The sequence below is a fragment of the Anastrepha obliqua genome, chromosome 2 (genome assembly GCF_027943255.1).
Source record: "Anastrepha obliqua isolate idAnaObli1 chromosome 2, idAnaObli1_1.0, whole genome shotgun sequence".
Classification (NCBI taxonomy): Eukaryota; Metazoa; Arthropoda; class Insecta; order Diptera; family Tephritidae; genus Anastrepha; species Anastrepha obliqua.
In genome coordinates this window covers 90,087,128-90,112,828 of record NC_072893.1, presented here as the reverse complement: position 1 = coordinate 90,112,828, position 25,701 = coordinate 90,087,128, and the positions used below count along the sequence as shown (strand labels likewise).

Here is a 25,701-nt window from a genome sequence, read left to right as displayed (position 1 = left end):
TTATCAAAAACTTCTTTAACAGTGAACCTTTTCCCATCTATGAAAATAATCTTTTCATGGCCGTCGACCGCATGCCACTGAAGGAGCTGCTTGCATCTGTCGAGTCTAATTTTCTTCAAATGCGCTATCAAAAGATGATCAGTTAAGGGGTAACACCACTCTACACGCGTAAAATAAACACGATTTTTAAAGAATTTTTTTGTATAGAAAGAAAGGGAAAACAATCACTCTGATTTGAGAAGTTATTACTTATATACTAAAATACAAAACTACAAAGTTTAATCGAAAAATTTTACAAAATGGCGGCATTGGAGACATTTTTGTAATGTGGTTTCTCTTGAAGGAGCTCCGCGGCACGCAGCACAGAGGGTGCAAATTTTAATCTGGAACAAAGAAACATTTTTTTTCTTAATCCAGATAAAAATAGCTAGAGAAACACGTAGGGGATTTAAAAAATATTTATTTTTGTGGAATTAGCAAGCATTTGAAGAAAAAAACTCTATTTTGGACTAAAAAACGGCACTTAAATAATTATAACAATCGTTTAAATTAATCTATCGAAAATCCCCTACGCTCTTCTCTTTAGAAGGTTATTATACAGACATAGTGAAAAACCTGTTTAAAAATATTTAAAATTGTTTGAGTTATGCTGCGTGCCAATTTCAGAAAAACGCGTTTAAAGTTTGGAAATTTGGAGAAATCGTTAGGTAGCAGTCACTAACGCTTGGTTAAAAGCTTAAAATATTTATGAAATAAACTTCGGTAACGTATAAAACTTTTTGTTCTGTATTTTAAAAGGTTCAAAGAATTTTTTAAGCTTATAAAAAAAAAAATCAATTTTTTGAAATTTCTACAGTGATGTTACCCCTTAAGCGATGGAAGGCCTTCATATAGAGATCAGCTCTAATTAGTCCTGACATGTATCTAATCGATACATTTATTTCCCCGAACATGATTTTCTGCTTTCTAAGGGGATTTCTGCGAATTCATCTCACAACGGCTTTTTTAGCTTCAGTAGTTCGACCCACGAACACTCCTTTTTTGTCTGTCACTTCAGACGTTTGGGAAAAACGATGGATCGTGCAGGAAATAAACATTTTCGAAATATTAAGTTTTTTTAGCAATTCGTAAATCTCATTTGCACTTTGCTACCACACTGAGTATAATTTATGAATTGACGGTGCATACGAACAAAAGCAAAAATAACGGAACTTTTTTCTACGAACTTGTTCTCGCCGTATGCCTTGTAAAATTTATCACAGAAATTATTAGAAGACTAAGTATTGGGGCTTGGCCGATCTCATCCTCCTATCTGCGGCTAGAGCGTGGAGAGGCTTACAGTTTGATATTTTCACGGCCAAAAACACACGGAGGCTTGCCACTGCCTGCCGAAGGGTTATTAGGAAAAAACTATACAATACACACTTTTCTTGTATAAATATTTGTTTTGAATTAAACACCACTTTCGTGTTTGTTACTTTCTAAGGCATGAGCTAAATTAAATTTCATTCAATTGAATTCAATTAGTTATGAGATGTAGTCAATCTGTATTTCAAAATATAGTCCATCCATTTTATTGGCATAAGAAAATCTAATTGAAATATGTTGACAGTCAAGTTGGCTCTGAAAGGGAAGCATTAACTATTTGTGCGCCACTTTGACCCCCTGTCTCTTCATTCAATAATACAAAGTGCAAATATGTAACCACTCCGAAACACTCAAGTGCAAGGATTACGAAAATAATTATATTTGCACGTGTAGCACCTTGTGTGCATAGGGTGATTCAAGGGTGATGCCGATAATTCACAGCAACTTTCGGGCAATTAGTTGCAGGCTTTGCCACACCTAGTCAACAAGGGGTGAGAGTAATCCAAACATTTTACAAAAATGGTAGTTGTACAATAAGTGCATTTTAGGTATTTTTACCTAAACAGATGCGTTAACAAACATGTCATTCAAGAAAAAACTATGCACCCACAACGAGTCATTCTTTAGTGTGACGTTCAGTCTAGCAAAGTCATCGGGCCGTATCTTTTCGATATTGATGCCGGTAACGCTGGTATGATGAGAGGTGAACGTTATCGTGACACAATAACAAACTCTGTAAGGCCTGAATTAAATGGCATGCACTTGGAAAGTATGATCATGAATGGTAATGGCGTATGAAATTCCTGGAACGCATAATCCCACGCACCAATGAAATCAAATGGCCGCCGAGATCTTGCTATTTGACATCCTTGAAATTTTTTCTCTACGACTATATGAAAATTATTCTCTATGCTAATAAAAACGCGGCCGCCGTAGCCGAATGGGTTGGTGCGTGACTACCATTCTGAATTCACAGAAAGAACGTAGGTCCGAATCTCGGTGAAACACCAATTAAAAAAAAGTTTTTTTCTAATAGCAGTCGCCTCTCTTCAGGCAATGGCAAGCCTCCGAGTGTATTTCTGCCATGAAAAAGCTGCTCATATTAAATATCTGCCATTTGGAATCGGCTTGAAACTGTAGGTCCCTCCATTTGTGGAACAACATCAAGACGCACGCCACAAATAGGAGGAGGAGCTCTGCCAAACACCCAAAAATGGTGTATGCGCCAATTAATTATATATATTTATATGTATATAATAAACCCGAGAGGCTTTCAGAGCAGAATCATATTTACGCGTTATAAACTATAAACTATATACCGCCCGAATTACGCCAAAAAGTCTTGGAAAATTTTAATGTGCGCATCCTGTGCCGTCAGAGGGGTCGTGGTGGGCATTTGCCTATATTGTGTTCTAAAAATAAATGCCATAGACTAAAAGAGGAAAATATTGTATGAAAAAAAAAATCATTTGGACCAAATTTGTTGTGCTTTGATTTATAAAAGAAAATATATGGCTTGCTCAATCGCCTTATAAATAGTCTTTCGAAAATGACGCCCAGATCAGTCAGTTGTGAACAATTCTTTGACAGAACCTTTTTATGTCATCTTTAATATTTTTCAAACAGGTAGACATACAATTTTGCACAATAGCACAACGCGTTAAAATTATTGCAACTTATTATGAAAATGGTCGCTCTTTAAGAGCTATGTGTCTCGTAATTTGTGAGTTTTTTGGTAGAAATAATCATCCGTATGAGTCGACAATTCAAAAGTTGGTGAAAAAATTGGAAGAAACTGATTCATCGAAAATAAAAAAAGGACTGGCAGACCAAAACCTGAACGTTCTATTGAAAACATTGCTGCTGCAAAGTGCTTCCTTGCAAAAGTTGCTAAACAACGTTCAACATCGGCCAACTCGACGTTCTGAATAACTAGCCATTCATGAATCAACTGCTTGGCGAACTTTACATAAGGATTTGCATTTGCATGCTTACAAAATTCAACTAACACAGAATTGAAGTCAACTGATCAACAACCCTAATCAATACAGAAATTTAGTAAATTGAATATTCGGATCGAGATTGCTGAACCCAATGCAATAATGTCTAAGCGGGGCCTTGACAATTTTAATACTCGTTTGACAGTCTATAGCCGTACTTATGGTGAACATTTAAATGATATAATGTGTAACATATAATTGTTAAGATAATTGAATAAAAAGGCTGAAATCTGAAATAATCTAAATTTTTAAGTAATGAATTTTAAAACAATATCTAGGCGCGTCTTTTGAAAGACCCTTTACAAGCACGAGCCAAGTGAATCGTTGCAGTTGAATGGGAGTTAGTGGCTAGTTAGTTGTTGCTCAGCCAGTTAGGTATTATTTTGCATCAGCAGAAATGCACAGATATTGTGTATCCCCAGGTATCAACATTAATTTGAGTGTGCGTGCATTGGTGTGCATAGGGTGGAAATTAAATTAAGGTGCTCCAAATTGTGCGCAGTTCTCGGCCAAAGTACTGACTACGTACGTCAGGGCAAAGGGTGCTCATTGTGTGCTTATAGACAAACGCTTGTTATGATGCCGCTGCTGTTAAGCGCTTTTCGGGCTTTAGTACACTAACTCAATTAAGTAATAACTACTGCAACTTTGGCTTGAGTTTTAGGAATTTATGTTTGCTGAATTATTTTTGAGCGCATTTTAATTTGTGATTAATTCAGCATTCAATTCACTCGTGGAGGAGAATATCAAATGATTATCCGGCGGTAAGCACCTAAGCACTAAAGTACGACACCTGACTTAGTTGATTCAATTTATTTTTTAATCGCTGGTATTAAATAACTAATTTCTTGGCTATTTGCTTATTTATAGCAATCAAAGGCAGCGTGAAATTGCATACTTGAAATATGTATGTATGTAAGCTTTGCGCTTATTTTCTTGCTCGCCATTTTCTACACTTCACAACCATTTTCCGCAATACACTTCTTTTGTGCGCCGAGTTCATCTAATTTGCTTTGAGCCACACAAACAGCCACTAGAGACAAAACTAAATTTAATACTGTCAAAGTACGCATCCTTAAGTATTAGAGACGCTGTCTAATTCCAATTTTAAAATATTTTTCTACAAGAGGAGACAACAAAATGGTTGAGTCACACAAATTGCAAATAAAAAAGTAGTACCTTTTACAGTCATAAAGCCTCTAAGTGCGCTCAAATAAGGAAGTAGGAATGGCAGAAAGCGCACAAAGGACAAGTATTACTCTCCTCGTTTCCGTTTTCATTGCCTGAGCATATCTACTGCATTGACAAATATTTAAAAGGAACACTCACAATCATTTATTTGGTGTCTGTTGCAAAGCTGATGCAGTCAAAAATAGCCACTAAGTTAAGACGGTGACCATACGAGCGTACATAGTAGCTGGAGGTCCTTGAACAATATGCCAGTGGTTGTGCAGGTGCATAGTTCGGCAAGATTTGTGGACAACCGCAAAATTGCTTTTCTGAAGATTTGTGCGTAGTTCATTTTCGATTTATTTTTGTTCGCTTTTGGCTTAGAATGCTTAGACGGCGCTCTCAAATTATTCGTAGATTACGGGCATACATATGGCAGGTTAGGCAATATTGAAGACAAATGTCTGTCTAACTGAGGGCAAGGTAGGGTTGCCCAGCAACTATGAAAGCAAATATTTTTCTCTTGGAGTTGAACAATTTGTAATATATGGAACAATTTTTAATATTGTATTGCAAAGGGAATAGAGCTTTTATCTGCAGCTGACTTGAAAAAGAAGAATTTGAAATATATGGCGTAAGACCATGTTCAAGCAGGTACCCTATTGGCATTTAAGAATATTTCAGCAATTTAAGTCTTAATAAAATTAATTCAACTAATACTTAAGTTTTAATACTACTTGCCAATAAATTTGTGTCCCATTATCTAGAGCAAAGCATATTTTAAATAGAATAATAAAAATAAATTAAACATTAAAATCAAATGGCAAAAAAATAAAATAAGGAATAATGAAATAATTTCAATAAAGCTATGTTTTAATAAACTATTTTCTTAAAAACTATATTGATTATAAAACCAGGGTCTTCTAAATAATAAACACAAAAAAGAGTATACACTTTGGGAAACTATGTATAGCTACAGCTGAAAACAACAACATTTTACCAGCATTTGACGAAATAATCGTGGCTATTAAAAACTGTCGCCAGGGAGCCACACAATTACCTTCACAACTAAAAAACTTGGAAAAAAGAATACATACCATTTGATTGGCTAGGCGGCATACTCTTTCCAATACACCAGAAAGGAGATAACAGAGTTTACGATACATTTGACATACCATTGCTGCGACGGCCGCTTTGATCATCATGTATTCAGAGCATTTCTTTGAGGCCAACTTTTCCATAAATGCTAGGTGGTTTCATTTTCCTCCCTATTATTACCTTTATAGTAAGACGAAGATTAAATTTACTGGGGTGAATGGGACTAGCGGGACCTTTGCCGAGCTTGCACTTTATACAAAAGGTGTTTGGTTTTTTTTTTCAATAGAGGGTATGTCAAAACTGAACTCGAAGTCTAAAGGGTGGTTAAATTTCAAGGGCCGATGTTGAATATGAACCACACCTGAACGTCAACGACACCGTGGGACTTCTTTCTTTGGAGTTATTTTAAAGAAAAAGTGTACGTCAATAAGCTAAGCGTCAATTCAAGAGCTAAAGGATGATATAATTCGGCACATTAACGGCATAGAACCTCAATTATGCCTCAGCGTCATCGAAAATATGGGCCATCGGATGGAGGTGTGCCGCCAAGGCCTTTTGGCCGATATTTTGTTCCATACGTAATTGAGCCAAACTAATATTATCATAATAAAGAGAAATTACAATAATTTCCTAAAAAAATTGTATTTTATTCAAAATCAACACCGCCCCTTGAAACTTAGCCACCCTTTAGATAAGGAACTATTTGCATTTGGTGGTCTTTGGAGGTGCCCCCGAGACCGCGGCGGCCATTTGGCCAATATTTTGTTTCATACGTAATTGAGCTATACCAATATTATCATAATAAAGTTAAATGATAATAATTTCCTAAAAAATTTGTATTTTATTCAAAATCAACACCGGCCCTTAAAACTGAACCATCCTTTATTGTAACAGTTTTTCGAAGGCATCGAGATTGCATAGACTACTATTTATTTATGTTCTTTATGTATTCGATAAGAAATGATATACGGCACAACTGGGGTTTGAATAAACGCCGGCTTAGCTGAACTCCTCGATCGAGTAAACAACCATTTTTTTCTCATTGAGCACTCGGTAGAGGCGGCACATAATTTCTTTTGCAATGAGTAGAGTGAGCAAACAGTAACTTAATAAAAAACCTATAAACATAAGTATCTGTCACAGTCTTTTGCGTGGACCCCATTAAACAAAAATTCTCTTGGTAATATGTATATTTGCCGTTAGAATTTTTTTAAATAAAGCTGTAAAGAAGTGTCCCAAAAGATAAAGACACAAACCAATATTAAAGACTTTTTTGGAAAAATTAATTTTAAGATATAACAATTAATGGGTATTTAACAAATGAATTAACTTAAATTCCTGATTTTAGTTCTATGAACAACCTTCACTGAGTGAACAGGCCTTGCATGAATTAGCTCACTTGACGCAGATTGTACCTACTGAATTTATAGTAAAAATATTCATAAGTCTTATTAAATTCAAATTTATTTCTTTCCCATTTCCCATTCCGTTTGATCAAATCATGGAATCATGGCAATGCAATTAATTGTAAGCTTCCATTGGTTCCAACGCTGTCTCAGAGCATCCTTAAATGCCTTCTGGATTTTCCTTGGCGGCCCTGTATAACTCAAACTATACCAACTAAACTTTTGTTGCAAGAGAATTTACATTGAGATCATCTACTCATATATAATATAAATCGAAAATAAACACAGTTCAAAAGTATTAAATCTTCACGAAACTAAATTGCATTAAAACACTGTAAACTTTTACAGCATTTTGAATGTTGATAAGAAAATTCCCGTTCACACGGTAAACAACGGTTTTAAGCTAATGGTCAGTTTGCCTTTCTTATCAAAAGTAGTTGAGGGTGTTCTACTCAATATATAAACAGATGATGTCATATGGGTGTGATAATGAACTCCTGACTGATAGGCAGCCTGGGTTTAGATCAAAGAGAGGATGTACTATGTTACAAGTTGAAAAAATAACGGATACATTATTGAAGTTTCAATGCTTTAATCTAAAAACTTGATGCCAGTTTAAGGCAGATTTTGAGTACATGAAATCGAAATTCATGAGTATCTCATACAAAATCTATGGGAGCCTTATTAAGTGCGCAAATTTTTCGTAATAGTATAATATTTTAATTTTAACTAGTCGAAAACTGCAAAATCACTAAGAGTTACTATTTGCTTGAATCTTAATCAAATTTTCCACTTACATACTACGCATTCTCACAATTCTACAAAAATTGCTACTAGGATTTACAAGAATTGTTTGTCAGAGTAGTTGAGCTAAGCTGGCCATAACCTGCCTACTATGCTGCAAATAATAAAGCACTCTCTAAGGGCAACATGAACTAACAATTGGTTATTTTCGTTCGAAATTCTCCGCATGACTCGTAAATTCTCCTACAAAGCCAAACATATGCATGCATGTACGAGTATAAGCGGGCATGAATGAATGTGTTGGGTGCTAAATAGATAAACACTTAATATACGTATACTTTTATGTTGTTGCGCATGTGTGCGTGTGTAGGAGCTTTGCTCAGATATGCTCGTTTGCACGCACTCACTAAGCAAATATTTATGAGCTTGCTTTTTGTTTGGACTTAATTGTATTTTCTAGGCTTAAATATTTTATCAGCAGTCCCTCCAATTATGAAGATTAATTGAAAAGCTCGGGGTAACATACGCAAAACGTTCATATATCATCTTAAAGCAATGCAGCAGAAGCATAGAGAAATAATTGAATGTACATACATACATATCTACTTGTACATTTAAGAAGATACGCTCACACACACACACACATACATTGTGCATAGAAGCTAACAAATGAGCGCTCAAATGGATGTTTTTAAGCACTGCCTATTGCTCGTATATATGCGTAGAAATGTCTATGCAGTGGTTTTAGATTGCGTTGCTATGAAAATATTCTTGTAGGAACGCACGGCATTACGTATGCGCACTGTTGTTCCCTGCAGATGGGCCATTTAATGATTCGGCTTAAATGTAGGCATTGAAATCAAACTACCATCGCACGAGGTATTATCCAGCGTAAGTGAATGAGTGCCACTAGTGGCAACATAGGTTGCCATTCGTACAAAATTGTTGTATGAAACAATGAACGGCCGCAGCGTGTGCCATACAATGGTGCGAGTGTGCATGTAAGATTTGCTCAGATGAACACAAATTGTTGGCGGTGTGCCTGTACTACAATTTCTATTGTTAGATTTTCTACATTTTTATATATATACATAAAAGTACTTACATACATATACCATACAATATAATTGCGAGCGCTATTTGCTTTTTGTTGCTATTTCACTGAGCCACTAACCCCAGCATCAGTCATTCACTCAATCATTCACACAAACACACATTCTTCAACGACTAAAGGCATTTATTTTGTTTGCCTCCGATGTCTAGTTCACCTTCCCCGGTAATTTAGCTTCCATCTTTCTTTTGTATGCAGCTACCTGCCCTTTACACCGATCGCTGCTTTGTTAGTACGTCTACCACTTCCGGTAAATCCATTTTATTTATTGCCCAAGTCACTGTCAGCGTTCATGAGGTCATTAGTTAAGCATCGTCAATGTGAGTAAGGTTTCCTAATACCTCTTTGGCATCTTTAGTGTGCGCTTGGAAAGTGTTGCTTGAACACAAGTCACTCTGGGTATAGTCGTCAACTTTTTATCATCTTTTGTGCTTGCGTAAGTTGTGTGTCCTGCGAGTATAACTAATTTTACTAAGCTATTAAATTGAAATCGCGTAGTCTACAAATAAAACTCCCTTAGCTCTGAGTAAAGTAAATATTATGGAGCTTAATTATGTCTCAGAGCTATAAGCAACTAATGCGTGATGATATGCTAAATAAGACGCAAAGGTTTATACAAAATATGTGTTGCTTTTTGCTCTATAAACGCGCTCTACTCAGAAAGCGGCGGATTTGTAACGAGTGGGCCATATAGCGTTTGCCTTTTGAACCACCTATTTTTTAGAGAATGGTAACACAAATGACATGTCAAATATGTTCATAATTTACTTAAAGGTTTGACATTTACGAAATGGGACGCTATACGCTTGAACAAAATTGGGAAATATTGAAAACCTATTTCCAAAGTGGTGAGTCTTCTTCTTCTTTTCTGATTTGCACATCGGTGGCTACGTCAATAAGCAAAATTGTCGGATTTGGGGCTCAGAAAATCCACACGTTACTGCAGAGAAGCAAATGCATCCACAACGAGTCACTGTTTGGTGCAGTCATTGGTCTGGTGGCATCATCGGCCATTTTTTTTTCGAAAATGAGCGAGGAGCCGCGGTTACAGTAAATGGCGAGCGTTACCGTGACATGCCCAACGAGTTTTTGTTTCCAAAAATTGAAGAGGATGACATGGACGACATTTGGTTTCAACAGGACGGTGCAACTTGTCACACTGCCAAAGTTACACTCGAACTTTTGGCTACCGTTTTTGAAAACCGAATAATCAGCCTAAATTCCGATATCAATTGGTCGCCTCGGAGCTGTGATTTAAGCCCGTTGGACTATTTTTTGTGGAGAGCCGTTAAGGACAGATGCTATGTGAACCTTCCAGAAACGATTGATGCTTTAAAACACGAAATCGAAGTTGACATTGAGGAAATTGGAGCCCAAACAATCGAAAATATGCTTAAAAATTGGGTTGATCGAATGGCCTACTGTAAAGCCAGTCGTGGCAGTCATGTGAACGATATTATTTTTTATTCATAAATGACAATGTTCAATCTCCAAAATAAAAAAAAAAAGTTTGAAAAAATATTGATTAGGTTTTTTTTATACAACAGCCGATTCAAAAAGCAAATTTGACATGGCCGACCCTATATGTGAGAAATTATCAGATGCATATAAAAAGTAAAAATAATGGAAGTATACACTAAGCAGAAAAGTTTGTAGCTCATTTTATTTCGATACATTAAAATTAAAGTGTGAAGCAGCTTAAAACTCGCATTGAGTTTTTACAATTTTATCCGCTGAGAGTATTTCAAATTTTCTTTCATACAAAAACCATTTATGTTATATGGAAGCAGTTGGGAAGAGTCGTTAGCAAAAAAAAACAAACATATCAAAAATGAAGACGAGATTTCAGCTGTTTCACCTTTGTATTTAATTACATTTATACTAACATATTTTTTTTTAAATAAATCATTTTATTTACCAGAGCGCTTAAAAATAAAGTTCAGCCTTAGAGTAAGTGCTTGAACCTTAATTTGATATCATTGCTTGTTTGCCTGTCGGGTGGGCTCATTTTTGTCTACGTATCTCGAACTAACGTAAAGCGTTCTTTTCGTTAGAGATATCACGTCTGGGATTTTGTGTAGGAGAGTAGTAGGGGGTTTGATAGTTTGTAATTTTTTAAAATATCTTCCTCTGATAATTTTCATTTCGTCATCGAGCCCTATGTATGTTCGAGTTTCCGACGTATAATTGCATAACGTTGTATCTTGTACCCTTTATTGCACCCTTTGTATAGGTACTTAATATCGATGTTTGTGGAGGAGGTGGGGCAACGAGGCTATAAGCATATATCCATATTGGTTTTATAATAGAATTGCTAAATAGCCCTTCGCGATATAATTTTAGATTTTTGATTTTTGATTCTCAAGTTTATTTGTACCTTTCTACTCAGCCTTGTTTGTTTGCAGAATGGCTGCCTTATTCAAAGCAAAGTATCGACTTGGCTTTAACGTTAATGTTACATTACATTTTTGCTCATTCAATTTCAATTCCTAGACCTCCATCCACTCGCAAGCCTTGAGTGGTATTGTGAAGCTTTTGATATCTCTGCTGGACATTTATATCGATACATAACTGCAGTATCATCTACGAATGTTGAAATTAATATATTTCTACATATGGGAGTATCAGATGTGAGCATCGTTGGACCACAAACACTTCACTGAGGCACATTAGCTCATATCAGAAATTCTTCTGTAATAAAAGCGTAAATAAAACCGTGAAACGTCTGTCAGAGTGGTACAAATTCAAGTTGCTATGAAAGTTTGAAGGTAGTAATTTACTGATTTTGCTAATTTGATCTTCAAGCCAAACTATGGTAATTACTTTAGCAACGTCGAGAAAGGTTGTCGAGCAATGCTCTTTATATTCAATAATGTCCTTCTTATTTCTTTGGTAATGCGACTTATCTGTTTTAAAGTTCCGTGTTTCTCGCGAAATCCAGTGTTGGTATTATGGTATGACTATTGAGGATAAGATATATTTTAGATTTTAGTACCTTTTCGAAAAGTTTCCAGAAGCAATGCAGTAAGTTGATTGGTCCATATATGACAACGGCAGCGTTGCAATTTTTCCTGATCAGGCTATTATAATTATTTTTGACCTTTTCCACACTTCGGAAAAATATCTGCATTTTACTATAAAATTCGAAGTAGTTGTTATTTAATTCGCATCTTGAAAGTAATACGGTAATACCCAAGTGATTTTTCGAATTCTTCGAATTGAATGACCTACAAAATTGCATATTTAAAAAGTTTCTAGAAATTCTGATCAAAAAGTTTGAAAGCTTATAAAATTTTTTTTTTAATTTCAAAATTAAATATTCTAAACGAAGTTTGGTCTTTTGTTTTGCAGTATTTTTTTATAGTAAAAACTATATTTTTATAAAAAATGTGGAAAAAGATTTTATACGGCGAACATGGTGAATATTGTAGAATTAAAAACCCCACGCTGTGTATTCTTTTCAATGAACTTTACAAAGAGTCATTTAATTCCCAAATTGCTTTCTCAGGTATGATCGGTAAAAAGTATTGATATCATTTGCATATTTCATTTCCGTAGTAGGTTTTGGCAGGCGTATGGCGCAGAAGCTTGGACGATGACAATATTGGATGAAGCTACACTTGAAGTGTTTGAGAGAAAGATTCTGCACAAGATTTTTGGACCTTTGCACGTTGGCAGCGGCGTATATCGCAGGCGATGGAACGATGAGCTGTATGAGCTTTACGACGACATAGACATAACGCAGCGAATAAAGATCCAGCGGCAACGTTGGCTGGGTCATGTCATCCGAATGGATACAAAAGCTCCGGCTATGAAAGTATTTGATGCGGTACCAGCTGGTGGTAGTAGAGGAAGAGGAAGGCCTCCTTTGCGTTGGAAAGATCAGGTGGAGAAGGACTTGGCTTCACTTGGTGTGCCCAATTGCCGCCGGTTAGTACGAGAAAGAAACGACTGGCGCGCTTTGTTAAACTCGGCCAAAATCGCGTAAGCGGTTATAGCACCAATTAAGAAGAAGAGAAGTAGGTTTGGGCAACGTGGCCGGAGTGCCACGCGTAAGCGGAACAAAACTACGTGCGAAAACTAAAGCGTAACATTTATCAAAAAGTTTAAATACTAATTTTTGAATGAATTGAAAGTTTTTCAACAAAATACAGAATTTAATTCTATTTCATTTCAATTAATTTCAATTTATGCTATAAAAAGCTTGAAGACTAGACTACAACTACTTGATAAGTTATCCTAAGACTCAATTCCCTCTCTTTTTCAAATTTTAGTCAAAATTTAAAATTATGAGAAACTTAAAAAAAACATTAAAACAAATGGGTAACTACAATTTGCAACAATAAAAGTTATCCAGCGAAAATTTCACAGCAACGTGAAACTATAGATTTTATGCATATACTGTACTAATTCTGGATACTCAGCTTTTCATTTCTCATCAGCTTAATTTTTAAAGGACTTTACAGTTTCAAAAACTAAATTTTCAAAAAAAAATTGTAAATGCTTATAAATACTATGTGATATTTATATGAATATAAAACGGAAGAGGATATATTCAACTGTTGAAGAAAATGTATTTGCCTTTCATCAGAACAAATATAGATTTTCTATAGATCCACTGCGTATACCTTCTTTCAGTGGAGTAAAGTTCAACTATTTTTTCGCAAGAAGAATAAAGTTGAAAATTAAAAAAGAAAATCCCAATAGCTGGGTATAAATAATATATCTATACTAATATTATAAAGAGGAAAACTTTGTTTGTTTGTTTGTTTGTAACGAATAGGCTCAAAAACTACTGGACCGATTTTAAAAATTCTTTCACCATTTGAAAACTACATTATCCAAGAGTAACATGGATTACATTTTATTTTGGAAAAAAATAGGGTTCCGTAAGATATTTGGATTTTTCGGACACAAACTGAAAAAAATTTTATATATAAAATAAAGTCAACTTTTTGTGTGTGTTCGCTAACCGACCGCGTCTGCACCGAATTAAACCAAACTTACACACATTGTTAAGTAGGTATTGAAGATGATTTCCGTATAGTTTGAATACCTATTGGTAGATAGGGTCTCGAGATATAGGTCAAAACGTGGACCCGGGTAACCTACGGACGTGTATGTACAATATGGATATCAAATTGAAGCTGTTGGTGAATGCTTTAGTACAGAGTATGTTTCATGCCGCTACGTGACTGGGGTCTCGAGATATAGGTCAAAACGTGGACCCGGGTAACCTTTGGTTGTGTATGTACAATATGGGTATCAAATGAAAGCTGTTGATAAGTGCTTTAATACGGGGTAATTTTCATACCTATTGATGACTAGGGTCTCGAAATATATGCCAAAACGTGGACCCGCCGTGTCTTTGCACCGAATTAAACCAAACTTATGCACATTGTTTAGTAAGTATTGAAAATGGGTTTCGTAAAGTTTGGTTGTAATTCGGAGCAGTGGCAACGGGTACAGCGTTCTTTTGAGCCAGCCATAATGTCGCTTACTTTTTTAACGCTTGGGGCGGAACTGAACTGTCAAATTGACAGTGTGAGTTACAATGTGTCAATATTTCTTTCTGATTTGGATGCCATAAGGAAAAAACCTAAGTGCAACATGTAAAAATTGTTTGTGAATTTTTTTGGAGTGGATTTTGGAACAGTGAATAATTTCTTACGAAATTTGAGAGTTTAATGTGAAATCCGAATGAAATTATGTGTTCGTGGAAAAAACAATTTTTTTCGTTTTTTTTTTTTGAAAAATATAAATGGATAATGGTTAAAAAAGCTCCAATGCTTAATAAAACATATAAATTGAAACGAAAAATTCATGGATGATCAGGAAAAAAGACGTTGATTTGAAATTTAAAAACAATCTTCTTTTTTCCTGATTTTCAATTTATATTTTATATTTACTCAAAAACAAATAGAAAAACAAAAAATATTGTTTATGCCAAAGCGCTTGAATAAAGAATAAAGAAATAAATAATATGAAAACTATATATTTTCTGTTCTAAACCATATCTATTCTATTTTAGTGTGCCCAGCGAAGGGGGCCGGGTTTGCTAGTATTCTCATAAAGAAAGCATCAGTATTTAAAACATTTATCGAAAATTTAGTCCTTTGAAATTTTTAATTCCTCCAAAAGTTTAATTGATGAGGAAACGAAACACTGATTATGCACGTATGTGTGTATGTATATACTTACAGCCATGGACAGAGAAATAGCCCACTAGACTAACTTTACCTTTAACTTCATTTTCTTCATTATAGAACATATAAATAACATTTTATTCTTTGCAAAAACAATCAATTTATTTATAACATAAAAACAAATGTTTGTCCGTCCGCTAATTCCTTTCTAATCATTATTGTTGCATCGCCACTATATAAGCTGGACATCGAAACAGCACACGCTGTAATTATATTGAAGTTTTAATTAAAAAATTTATAGAATCGCATCAGATTCATAAGTTACCTCAATATTTAGTTGATTGGCCACATCTTTTTATAGTTGCATAACATCTTCGGGACATGCTCTCCACTAATTTCCAGCATCTGCTCACCGGTAACGAATTCCACTCTTTTTTTGATTCTTTCCCATAATTCGTCGGCATTTTTGACATTTTCCCCCTATTTTAACCTTTACATCATTCCAAAGGTTTTCTATAGGATTAAGATCGGGGCTTTGAGCCGGCCAACTCAAAACTTCTACACGTTCTTTATTGAACCATTCTTTCACCACCTTTGATGAATGTTTAGGATCATTATCCTGCATGAATATCCCATTTACAGGCATATTTTCAAAAGGAAATGGGTCCATTGTACTTTTAAGTATATCCAAATAAATATGTTTGTCCATTTTGCATTAATTCGCACCAATGGACCAACGACATGCCACGAAAACGCACCCCAAGCCATAACACTTCCTCCACCATGCTTAACTGTTTTCTTAGTGTACCTTGAGTTGTGCGCTTGGTTTTTTGGGCAATGAACGAATGATTTTCCATCAGGTCCGATCCTTTTAATCTTAGTTTCATTGCTCCATGGTACTCTTTTCCAAAAATGTACATTCTTACTTTGATGCAGCTTTGCAAATGTGAACCGCGCTTTGATATTTTTTTTTTTGTATATTAAGAAGTGGTTTCTTTCTGCTAGTTCTTCCATACAAATTGGCTTCATTTAAATGTCTTCTAACCAGTCTACAGGTCATAATCTATTGGCTGCATATGCGTACAAGATAGGGATTGCTAACACGCACAAATGCAGAAAATGCAGAGGGGATGTTGAGGAAACTTTAGAACACCTTCTGTGCGTTTATCCGGCATTATCAAAAACGCATCTAAGATGCCTGGGAGCCCCACTGTTTGATGGTCTGGAAGACGTCTCAAAAGTGCAGCTCCCAGCCCTACTTAGATTCGCCAAAAGCGCTGACATCCTACATGATGTCTACTTTAGGTATTCATAGAGGTCGGTCTCCATCTGGTATCGCTAGAGACCAAAAGGTCTATACGTGGCTTATTGCCAACCAGGCTAACCTAACCTAACCTTTATGTACAAATATCATCAAGTAATAAATATGGGTGTACCGCAAAAATGTTTTTTTTAGTTCGATAGCACTTTGGGTAAAAATTTGGATAGGTTGCCTTACTTAATTGAGACTTTCCTAATTTAAACCCGGCCTCCGTTTGGTGAAATTGGTTCCAGTTTCCGAGATAACTACATTTAAAATATTCTCTAATTTATAAGCAACCTTAAGACCATTTAAGTCTTAATAAGAGTATAATATACGATGGAGAAACGAATTTTTAATGCAATACATTTTAATAGATTTTTTCTTATATTATTTTATTTAGTTAATTTTTTTTTGACGTGATAACGTCTTATAATTCGATTTAACAGGCTGCACGCACGAAAAAATGTGTCGTTACCTTGCTCATTACTGTTCATATGTAGTTACCTTGCTCATTGCCGTTACCTTGCTCATATTAGTGTTACCTTGCTCATTACTGTTCATATGTAGTTACCTTGCTCATATGTAGTTACCTTGCTCATATTAGTGTTACCTTGCTCATATGTAGTTACCTTGCTCATATGTAGTTACCTTGCTCATATGTAGTTACCTTGCTCATATGTAGTTACCTTGCTCATATGTAGTTACCTTGCTCATATGTAGTTACCTTGCTCATATTAGTGTTACCTTGCTCATATGTAGTTACCTTGCTCATATGTAGTTACCTTGCTCATATTAGTGTTACCTTGCTCATATGTAGTTACCTTGCTCATATGTAGTTACCTTGCTCATATGTAGTTACCTTGCTCATATTAGTGTTACCTTGCTCATATGTAGTTACCTTGCTCATATGTAGTTACCTTGCTCATATGTAGTTACCTTGCTCATTGCATTGAATGAACTGCAAGCGAAAGAGCGGAAGGAACGACAAAGCAAAAAAGCAAACGAACGGCAACGTTCGACATCTTGCTCTCCCCTTAAGTGAGCGTATATATGTATGTATGTATATGCGCATATGTACATATATAAATTCACGTATTTGTATTGGCATATGCCTTCTTATTGATTATTATTATTTTGATTTACTTGAGAATTTCAAATAAAACCAAGTTTGTTAATAATACCTGTTGTTTTAATGTTATTATTATTATTTTTTTATTATATCTGAAGGAAAAAATGTATGGTAATATTTACCATATCTATACTAATATTATAAAGAGGAAAACTTTGTTTGTTTGGTTGTAATGAATAGGCTCAAAAACTACTGGACCGATTTTAAAAATTCTTTCACCATTCGAAAGCTACATCACGAGTAACATGGATTATATTTTATTTTGGAAATAGGGCTCGAGATATAGGTCAAAACGTGGACCCGGGTAACCTTCGGATGTGTATGTATAATATGGGTATCAAATGAAAACTGTTGATAAGTGCTTTAATACGGGGTAATTTTCACACCTATTGATGACTAGGGTCTGGAAATATATGCCAAAACGTGGACCCGCCGAGTCTTTGCACCGAATTAAACCAAACTTACACACATTGTTAAGTAGGTATTGAAGATGATTTCCGTATAGTTTGAATACCTATTGGTAGATAGGGTCTCGAGATATAGGTCAAAACGTTGACCCGGGTAACCTTCGGATGTGTATGTACAATATGGGTATCAAATGGAAGCTGTTGGTGAATGCTTTAGTTCAGAGTATTTCCATCTGCTCCGTGACTGGGGTCTCGAGATATAGGTCAAAACGTGGACCCGGGTAACCTTTGGTTGTGTATGTACAATATGGGTATCAAATGAAAGCTGTTGATAAGTGCTTTAATACGGGGTAATTTGTTATGTTATGTTATGTTATGTTATGTTATGTTATGTTATGTTATGTTATGTTATGTTATGTTATGTTATGTTATGTTATGTTATGTTATGTTATGTTATGTTATGTTATGTTATGTTATGTTATGTTATGTTATGTTATGTTATGTTATGTTATGTTATGTTATGTTATGTTATGTTATGTTATGTTATGTTATGTTATGTTATGTTATGTTATGTTATGTTATGTTATGTTATGTTATGTTATGTTATGTTATGTTATGTTATGTTATGTTATGTTATGTTATGTTATGTTATGTTATGTTATGTTATGTTATGTTATGTTATGTTATGTTATGTTATGTTATGTTATGTTATGTTATGTTATGTTATGTTATGTTATGTTATGTTATGTTATGTTATGTTATGTTATGTTATGTTATGTTATGTTATGTTATGTTATGTTATGTTATGTTATGTTATGTTATGTTATGTTATGTTATGTTATGTTATGTTGTGTTGTGTTGTGTTGTGTTGTGTTGTGTTGTGTTGTGTTATGTCATGTTATGTTATGTTATGTTATGTTATGTTATGTTATGTTATGTTATGTTATGTTAAAGTATATGTTATGTTAATGTTAACTCATTCTCTATATCCATACAAAATATGTATCAAACAAATAAAATTAAAATTTTCTTTTGAAAAATGCAACCATTCAATCAGTATTTTCTTATGACGTTATCACGTTAAACTATCGTCAGTAAACCGACTTTGCAGACAACCTCTTTTTATTTATTTACTAATTTTTTTTAACAAATTTCCTTAAATTTAAATTTTTTTGAAAATAGCTCCTTCAGTTTTTATACTCAAACTTTATTGTGCTCAAATTTTGCACAGAACTGTTTTTAATACGCATTTATTCATATCTGAGAATCATCAAAATCTAATCACTTTAACATATCACGCATTTATCTCAATAGTGTCATTACTCAAACAAAATTTTTTTGAGATAATATACAAAAAGTAACAACAGCTCTTATTTTATGCAGAACAACTAAATTAATGATATATATAATATATATTTAATTATTAATATATAGTATGTATCTCATTAGTTCAAAATATGACTTTACTTTTAGTTAGGAATGTACAGTAAATAAGAAACTCCGAAGCTGTTTTCACAACATTTTTGTTATTTGGATAATAACTGCAATGTACCTTAAAGTTAGCTCTCAGTAATTTATATCTCATTTACAAAAACCGTTATCGCACAAACTGAAGCAATTCTGACCAAACAAAAAATTGAATTTGAGGGTCCCAATTAAGTAAATTAAACTACCAAAACAGTGTAATTCATATTAAGCTTATATATTTTGCTGTATAATTATTTTCGTATATAATTAAATTTAAAAAGATTCTCATTTTATAGAGCAATTAACGAGAAAAATGTATTCTTTATATTTTCCTATAGTACTTTCGCACGCTGAATACCCGCGTATCGGTGGTGTACATTGAAACGTGGGGCAAGAATCAGGCCGTCATCGATGGCAGCAAAGACATCAGCAAAGCCATATCGAATTTCAACGATTACACATCGCGGAATCTCTTCCAGATCGAACGCGACACAACGCAGTTGCTAACGTAAGTAAACAAAAACTATAGCCAACCTAAAACAAAATAACACAAAATGAAAAACCTAAAATGTACTAAATGAAGTACGAACGAATAGAAAACTGAATTCCACCAATACTAGTCCACAACGCATTTAGCAAGTGCGCAAATATATCTAAACAAATAAAACTAATTGAAGTGGGCTTAGCAGAGCTGGACTGAATAGAATTGAATCGAATTGAGTTGAATTGAATTGAATTGAATTGAATTGAATTGAACTGAATTGAATTGAGTGTGCAAGTGTTACGCAGCGAATTGATTATACGGCTATATGCCTGCCTGTGTATAGTATGTGTGTATGCGTGAAGTGAATGTGAGGTGCTTTATCACTCTATTGCCACTATGCTGCTGGTGGGTAACAGTTGCCATTAATGTACAGAGAAATGACAATTAAATATACAAATGCATAATTAACGCACAAAAACAACAGCACCGGCAGCAGCACAGGGATATTGTTCGCAGACAGAGTGGCGTAAATAAATATTTAGTGGTCTCAGTGGTAGAGTGCAAATCAGCGCCAAATGCCACACAGCCATGTGCTGTGCGCTGTGAGCCGTGAGCCGTGAGTAACGTTCTCGTCCTATTCGCGGGTATTCTTTATTATGACCACTGCAGCTGAATGGACGGGGGTGTTTAGCCGACTTAACAATAACGATTCATTCGCTCATAGGCAGGATAGGCGCAATCTCACTTTGCACTGCCATCACTAAGCCTTTAATAGATCGTCTTCAACACACTCACAGCTGCGGATTATAATGAGTAAAGTGCGGCTTTAGCAAGCTCAGTTGCATGAGCCCTTTCGCCCTATAAAGCCTCATATTTAATGGCAGTTATACCTAAGTGTAAACTTAGTTGACGGAGTGCGAATGGAGGAGAGTGGTTTGAGGTGGCCATTTGGTTTGTTTGTTACAAACTGATTTAGTTCATTCGCTCACAGTCTGTCGGTTATAAAGTTTTAATGCGAATTTCTGATTTTATTTGCGTGGCATATTTTGAAAGGATAATAAATTTTAATATTTAACAACCGTTACCCAAAACAAAGTTATGCATATAAATGAGTAGGTACACTACAGAATACATGCAAACAATGGTATAAATTGTAAGCTCATTTTATGGTGGCAATTCGCTTACTGGCTCTTCCACTAAATACCAGAATTCGTGAATATTTCCTCCAACACTTTTCTGCCTCACATTTTTCAACTACTGTGGGAGTCTTTAATTAATGACTTTCGCATTGTTGGTAAATTGATTAAATTACCATTTGATTATGTTGTTGGTATGCGTAAGTACAAAATGCGCAGGTTTTTTGTTAGTTGATTGATTGTTGATTGATATTTGGGAAGACTAGTGAATGGATGGCGGAGGTAACGTGAAAACTCATCACGTATTTTAAAATAGTTCACTACGTACATTCATTTGCCTCATTTGGTACGTGTTGCTACCTGCGTGTATGCTTGTTGCACGTGCGTCTGAAGTATGCAGCATTGCCTAGCCCGCCTAGTGATTGATGATTAGGTGGCAAATAGTTGTGGTAGAAAATGTGTCACAGCTAAATAATCGCCTCTATGTTTTTAGCGAGCAATCAGAGATGCCAAATGTTTCAATACGCAAATAATAATGGGATTTTATTTTTCAAGAATTAATAAAGAGAATGTATGGATATTTAAAATAAGTGAAGAGGGTTGTGGCCCCAGAAGAGCTACTAATTTGGTGTTTACAAACTTCCTGCTCCTTATAGTGATTTCTTAGAGGCAGATTTTAAGAAAGTGCAGATGGAATTAAGTTATTGGTATAAAATAATTTGCAATATCAAGTCCCAGATAAGAGCAAAAACTGTATCCAAAGCCATTGAACTGTGCCAAAATGATACTGTTAATTTACTGACTATTCCAGCAACTCTTCCCATAAATACTTGCGACAACTATAGCGACTCATATTCCGGGGGAAAGAATTTTCTTCAAAAATTTAATGAAAACTAGCAACTAAGGTATAGAATTTTTTTATTCACATCAAACTTAATGTTTTTATTTGTACTATTGTGATTCGGATCTAATTATTTGTTTTTTCAAAAATTGTTGATTTATATACAAAATTGTTCAGAATTCTCATACGTCAAGTATATTAGGTAATTCGCGTTATCTACAAAAGAAATTTATAAAAATATAAAGTATTTGCTAATTTTACTTTTTACTTGAAATACTTTTTCTCCGAAGAATTTAAATTTACATACAAATGTGGTCACAATAACAGCACAACAACTTGACTGTTTATTAATTCATTTATTTTAATATTATTCGAGCAAAACCTATATATATGTAGTTATATATAGATGTTTTGATTTTGTTTCAGAACAGTTTTAAGCCGACTCTGAACGGCAGATATATTTTTTTTGTATGAGGATCTTTTCGGCATTCCCTGCCGAGGGGCGACCGCTTTATTTTGATGTTTCACGGAGACTCGAATCAACGTACTCCGAATACCGAATGGTAGGAACCAACCGCTCCGCCTCTGAAAGTGTTCGACGTGGTACCAGCTGCTGGTCGCAGAGCAAGGTGAAGGCCTCTTTTGTGTTGGAAAGATCAAGTTGCGAAAGATCTGGCTTCACTTGTTCTGTCGTTATCGTTCAAATCTAGAAGAAGATAAACTATATAGCCAAAAGTTTCTCGCTTTTTACAAAATTTTCAAAAATTCAATAAGTTACATCAGAATTTCAAACTTCTTAATTAGAATTTCTAAAAGGGGCTGTTACTGTCGCGAACTTTAATTTTCTGGGATATATGTTTGAAATAACTATTTAATAATTTAATAACTATTTTAGATACACAAACTTTAAAAAAGCTAAGAAAAAAGTATTAAAATGATAAAGAAGTAAAGTGGTAACAAAATAACCATAAACGTTATTAAGAGAAATGGCCAGCGTAAGAAATATAAAGCTGTTGCTATTGTTTTGCATAGTTCTAATCTAAAGCTAATCTAAAGGCGGCCGCCGTAGCCGAATGGGTTGGTGCGTGATTATCATACGAAATTCACAGAGAGAACGTTGGTTCGAATCTCGGTGAAACCAAAATTAATAAAAACATTTTTCTAATAGCGGCCGCCCCTCGGCAGGCAATGGCAAGCCTCCCAGTGTATTTCTGCCATGAGAAAGCTCCTCATAAAAATATCTGCCGTTCGGACTCGGCTTGAAACTGTTGGTCCCCCCATATGTTGAATAACATCAAGACGTACACCACAAATAGGAGGAGGAACTCGGCCAAACACCTAAAAATGGTGTACGCGCCAATTATATACATATATATAATCTAAAGCTAGGTGATATACGATAAGCAGAGGAACACCTCAAGGCGGTGTGCTGTCCCCTCTCCTATGGGTGCTGGCACTAAACTCATTGCTAAAGAGCCTAGAGGAGAGAGGACAACACGTCGTAGCATATGCGGATGATGTTGCAATGGTAGTAAGAGGGAAATTCCCCAATACACTTAGAGAAGTCATGCAAGATTTACTAAACATGGTTGAAAACTGTTCAAAAGCAAATGGGCTAAGCGTTAACCTCAATAAAACTGAACTCATCCTATTTACCAGGAAACATAAAATTCCAAATATAGCTCCTCCGACTCTAGGTGGAACGGCACTGTCATTTAGTGATGAGGCCCGCTACTTAGGTCTAATACTAGACCGAAAGCTAACTTGGAAGGCAAATGTCGAAGATAGAGTAAAAAGGGCGACAATAGCACTATACTCTTGTAAACAGCTGATAGGACTAAGTTGGGGTCTCTCCCCATCTATCGTATACTGGCTTTACACGGCAATTGTCAGACCTATCCTGACATACGGCATATTAGTATGGTGGCCAGCTTTAGATAAATTGTACATTAAAAGAACCATGGCACACGTACAAAGAATGGCCAGTCTTTGCATCTGCGGGGCCCTCAGAACCACACCCACAGATGCACTAAATATTATGCTTAACATTTTACCAATAGAGCAATACGGTAAGCAAACAGCTGCCAAAGCAACTCTCAGACTAAGAGAAATCGGCCTACTCAGAACGTACCAAAGAGGACACTCCTCAATTTTAGAACAATTACCCTGCATTCGCAGCACAACGGATTTCTGTAGGACCAATGACATCAATTTTAATAAATCCTTTGTCACAGTATTTCCTTCCAAAGAGGAATGGGATAACGGGCTCATTGTTAAGATAAATGACTTAAACATCTACACAGATGGCTCAAAACTAGACAACAAAGTAGGTGGAGGGGTCCACTCCGACAAACTCGGAGTATGCTAATCATTTCACTTACCTGATCATTGCAGTATATTTCAGGCGGAAGTCACTGCCATAAAAGAGGGACTTAAAGAAATAAAAACGAGAGTATTATCCACAAATGAAGTCTTCATTTACTCAAACAGTCAAGCAGCAATAAAAGCGCTGGAATCAAAAACACACTCGTCAAAAACAGTTATAGAATGTTTACTTCGATTTCTGTATAAGCTGTCTTAATACAGAAGAATAGGAAACAGTCAGACACCTTTTATGTGAGTGTGAAAGCCTAGCTATGAGAAGGCTGCGCACTCTCGATACAGCATTTCTAACCGATGTAGCGGACATAGCCCATCTAAAACTTACGAAGCTCTGCTCGTTTATTAAAGCAACCGGATGGTTTGAAAAGGAACACGTAGAGTAAGGATAAGCTCCAGTGGTATCACAATGGACCTACCGAAGGTCTAAGTGTGTCTTACGACAACCACCCTACCTACCTACCTACCTAGGTGATACGTTGACATCTGTCGTGTCAACGTTACTGAAATCCTCTGGATTTATACGCGACCAAGGACTGCATACCCGCAGCAACCCAAATTAGGGAAGATTTATAGTTTAGAACAACATTCCGATCATACCTTCTTTAAGTAATTGCTTTCGCTCGCATTACACGAACTACTAAAAATAGTTAAAATTTACTAAAGAAAGCATTTAATCAAAATAAAATGTATTGAAAATTGTTTTCTGAATCGTATATTGTATACATATATGCACATAATGTTTCCAAATTAGCTTTCTGTCTCGTCCAAGAAATATTTCAAATACTGTTATTTCAAATACTGGAGCCAATTTGACAATGCAAGAGATGCCACTAAGTTTAGCAGCTCATAATTAAGTAAGATCAACTAATAAAACTTACTTATATTAATGATTTAAAGAATAACTGACCTACGTTACTCCAACGTTGTAATAAATTATATGCAAAATGAGTATTCTTTGTCGTCATAATTCAAACAAAGCCAATAAGCAAAAATTACGGTTTATTATATTTCGTAACACGTGATCTCAGATAATTATTGCCCCAATAAATTAAAAGAAACGTGGATCATAATAATATTGTTTCATTTATATTTAATTGCTCGATCTTCTTAATAACATGCTGCTTTACCAATTGGCCCAAAACTTGTTTCACGAATACATGTGTATAGGGTCATCGAGAGTAAATATCATAGAAAAAATGATGGTTTCCTAACCGCAATGAATCTATTCAGTGGCTTTTGGGATTATTTGAAGCAGGTTATTCTCAATTCAAGTTTTACTTACCAAATATCCATATTCCACTTAAACTTAATTTCTCTTTTCAGAATCTTGCCGTAAATTTGTAAAAAAGTACTTAATGCGCCAAACTTATACCAAAATCCACTAAATGCGTTCAAAATCCTCTGCTTTGGCAGTATTAGCACGCGTGTCTGGGCTAAACCAAACAAATATGTTCCCACCTGTCGACACCACAAGGTGACACATTTTAGTATTTTCCTCTTTTCCTCTCT

At 35.1% G+C, this 25,701-nt stretch overlaps 1 protein-coding gene across 1 annotated transcript in view; it reads left to right on the top strand.

The window, feature by feature from the left end:
• Positions 1 to 25,701, top strand: part of LOC129238265 (uncharacterized) — a 193,372-nt gene that overhangs the window by 66,523 nt on the left and 101,148 nt on the right. The window contains exon 5 of the mRNA XM_054873303.1: positions 19,688 to 19,857. Coding sequence (XP_054729278.1) covers positions 19,688 to 19,857 — 170 coding nt within the window. The remainder of the gene's footprint in view (positions 1 to 19,687; positions 19,858 to 25,701) is intronic.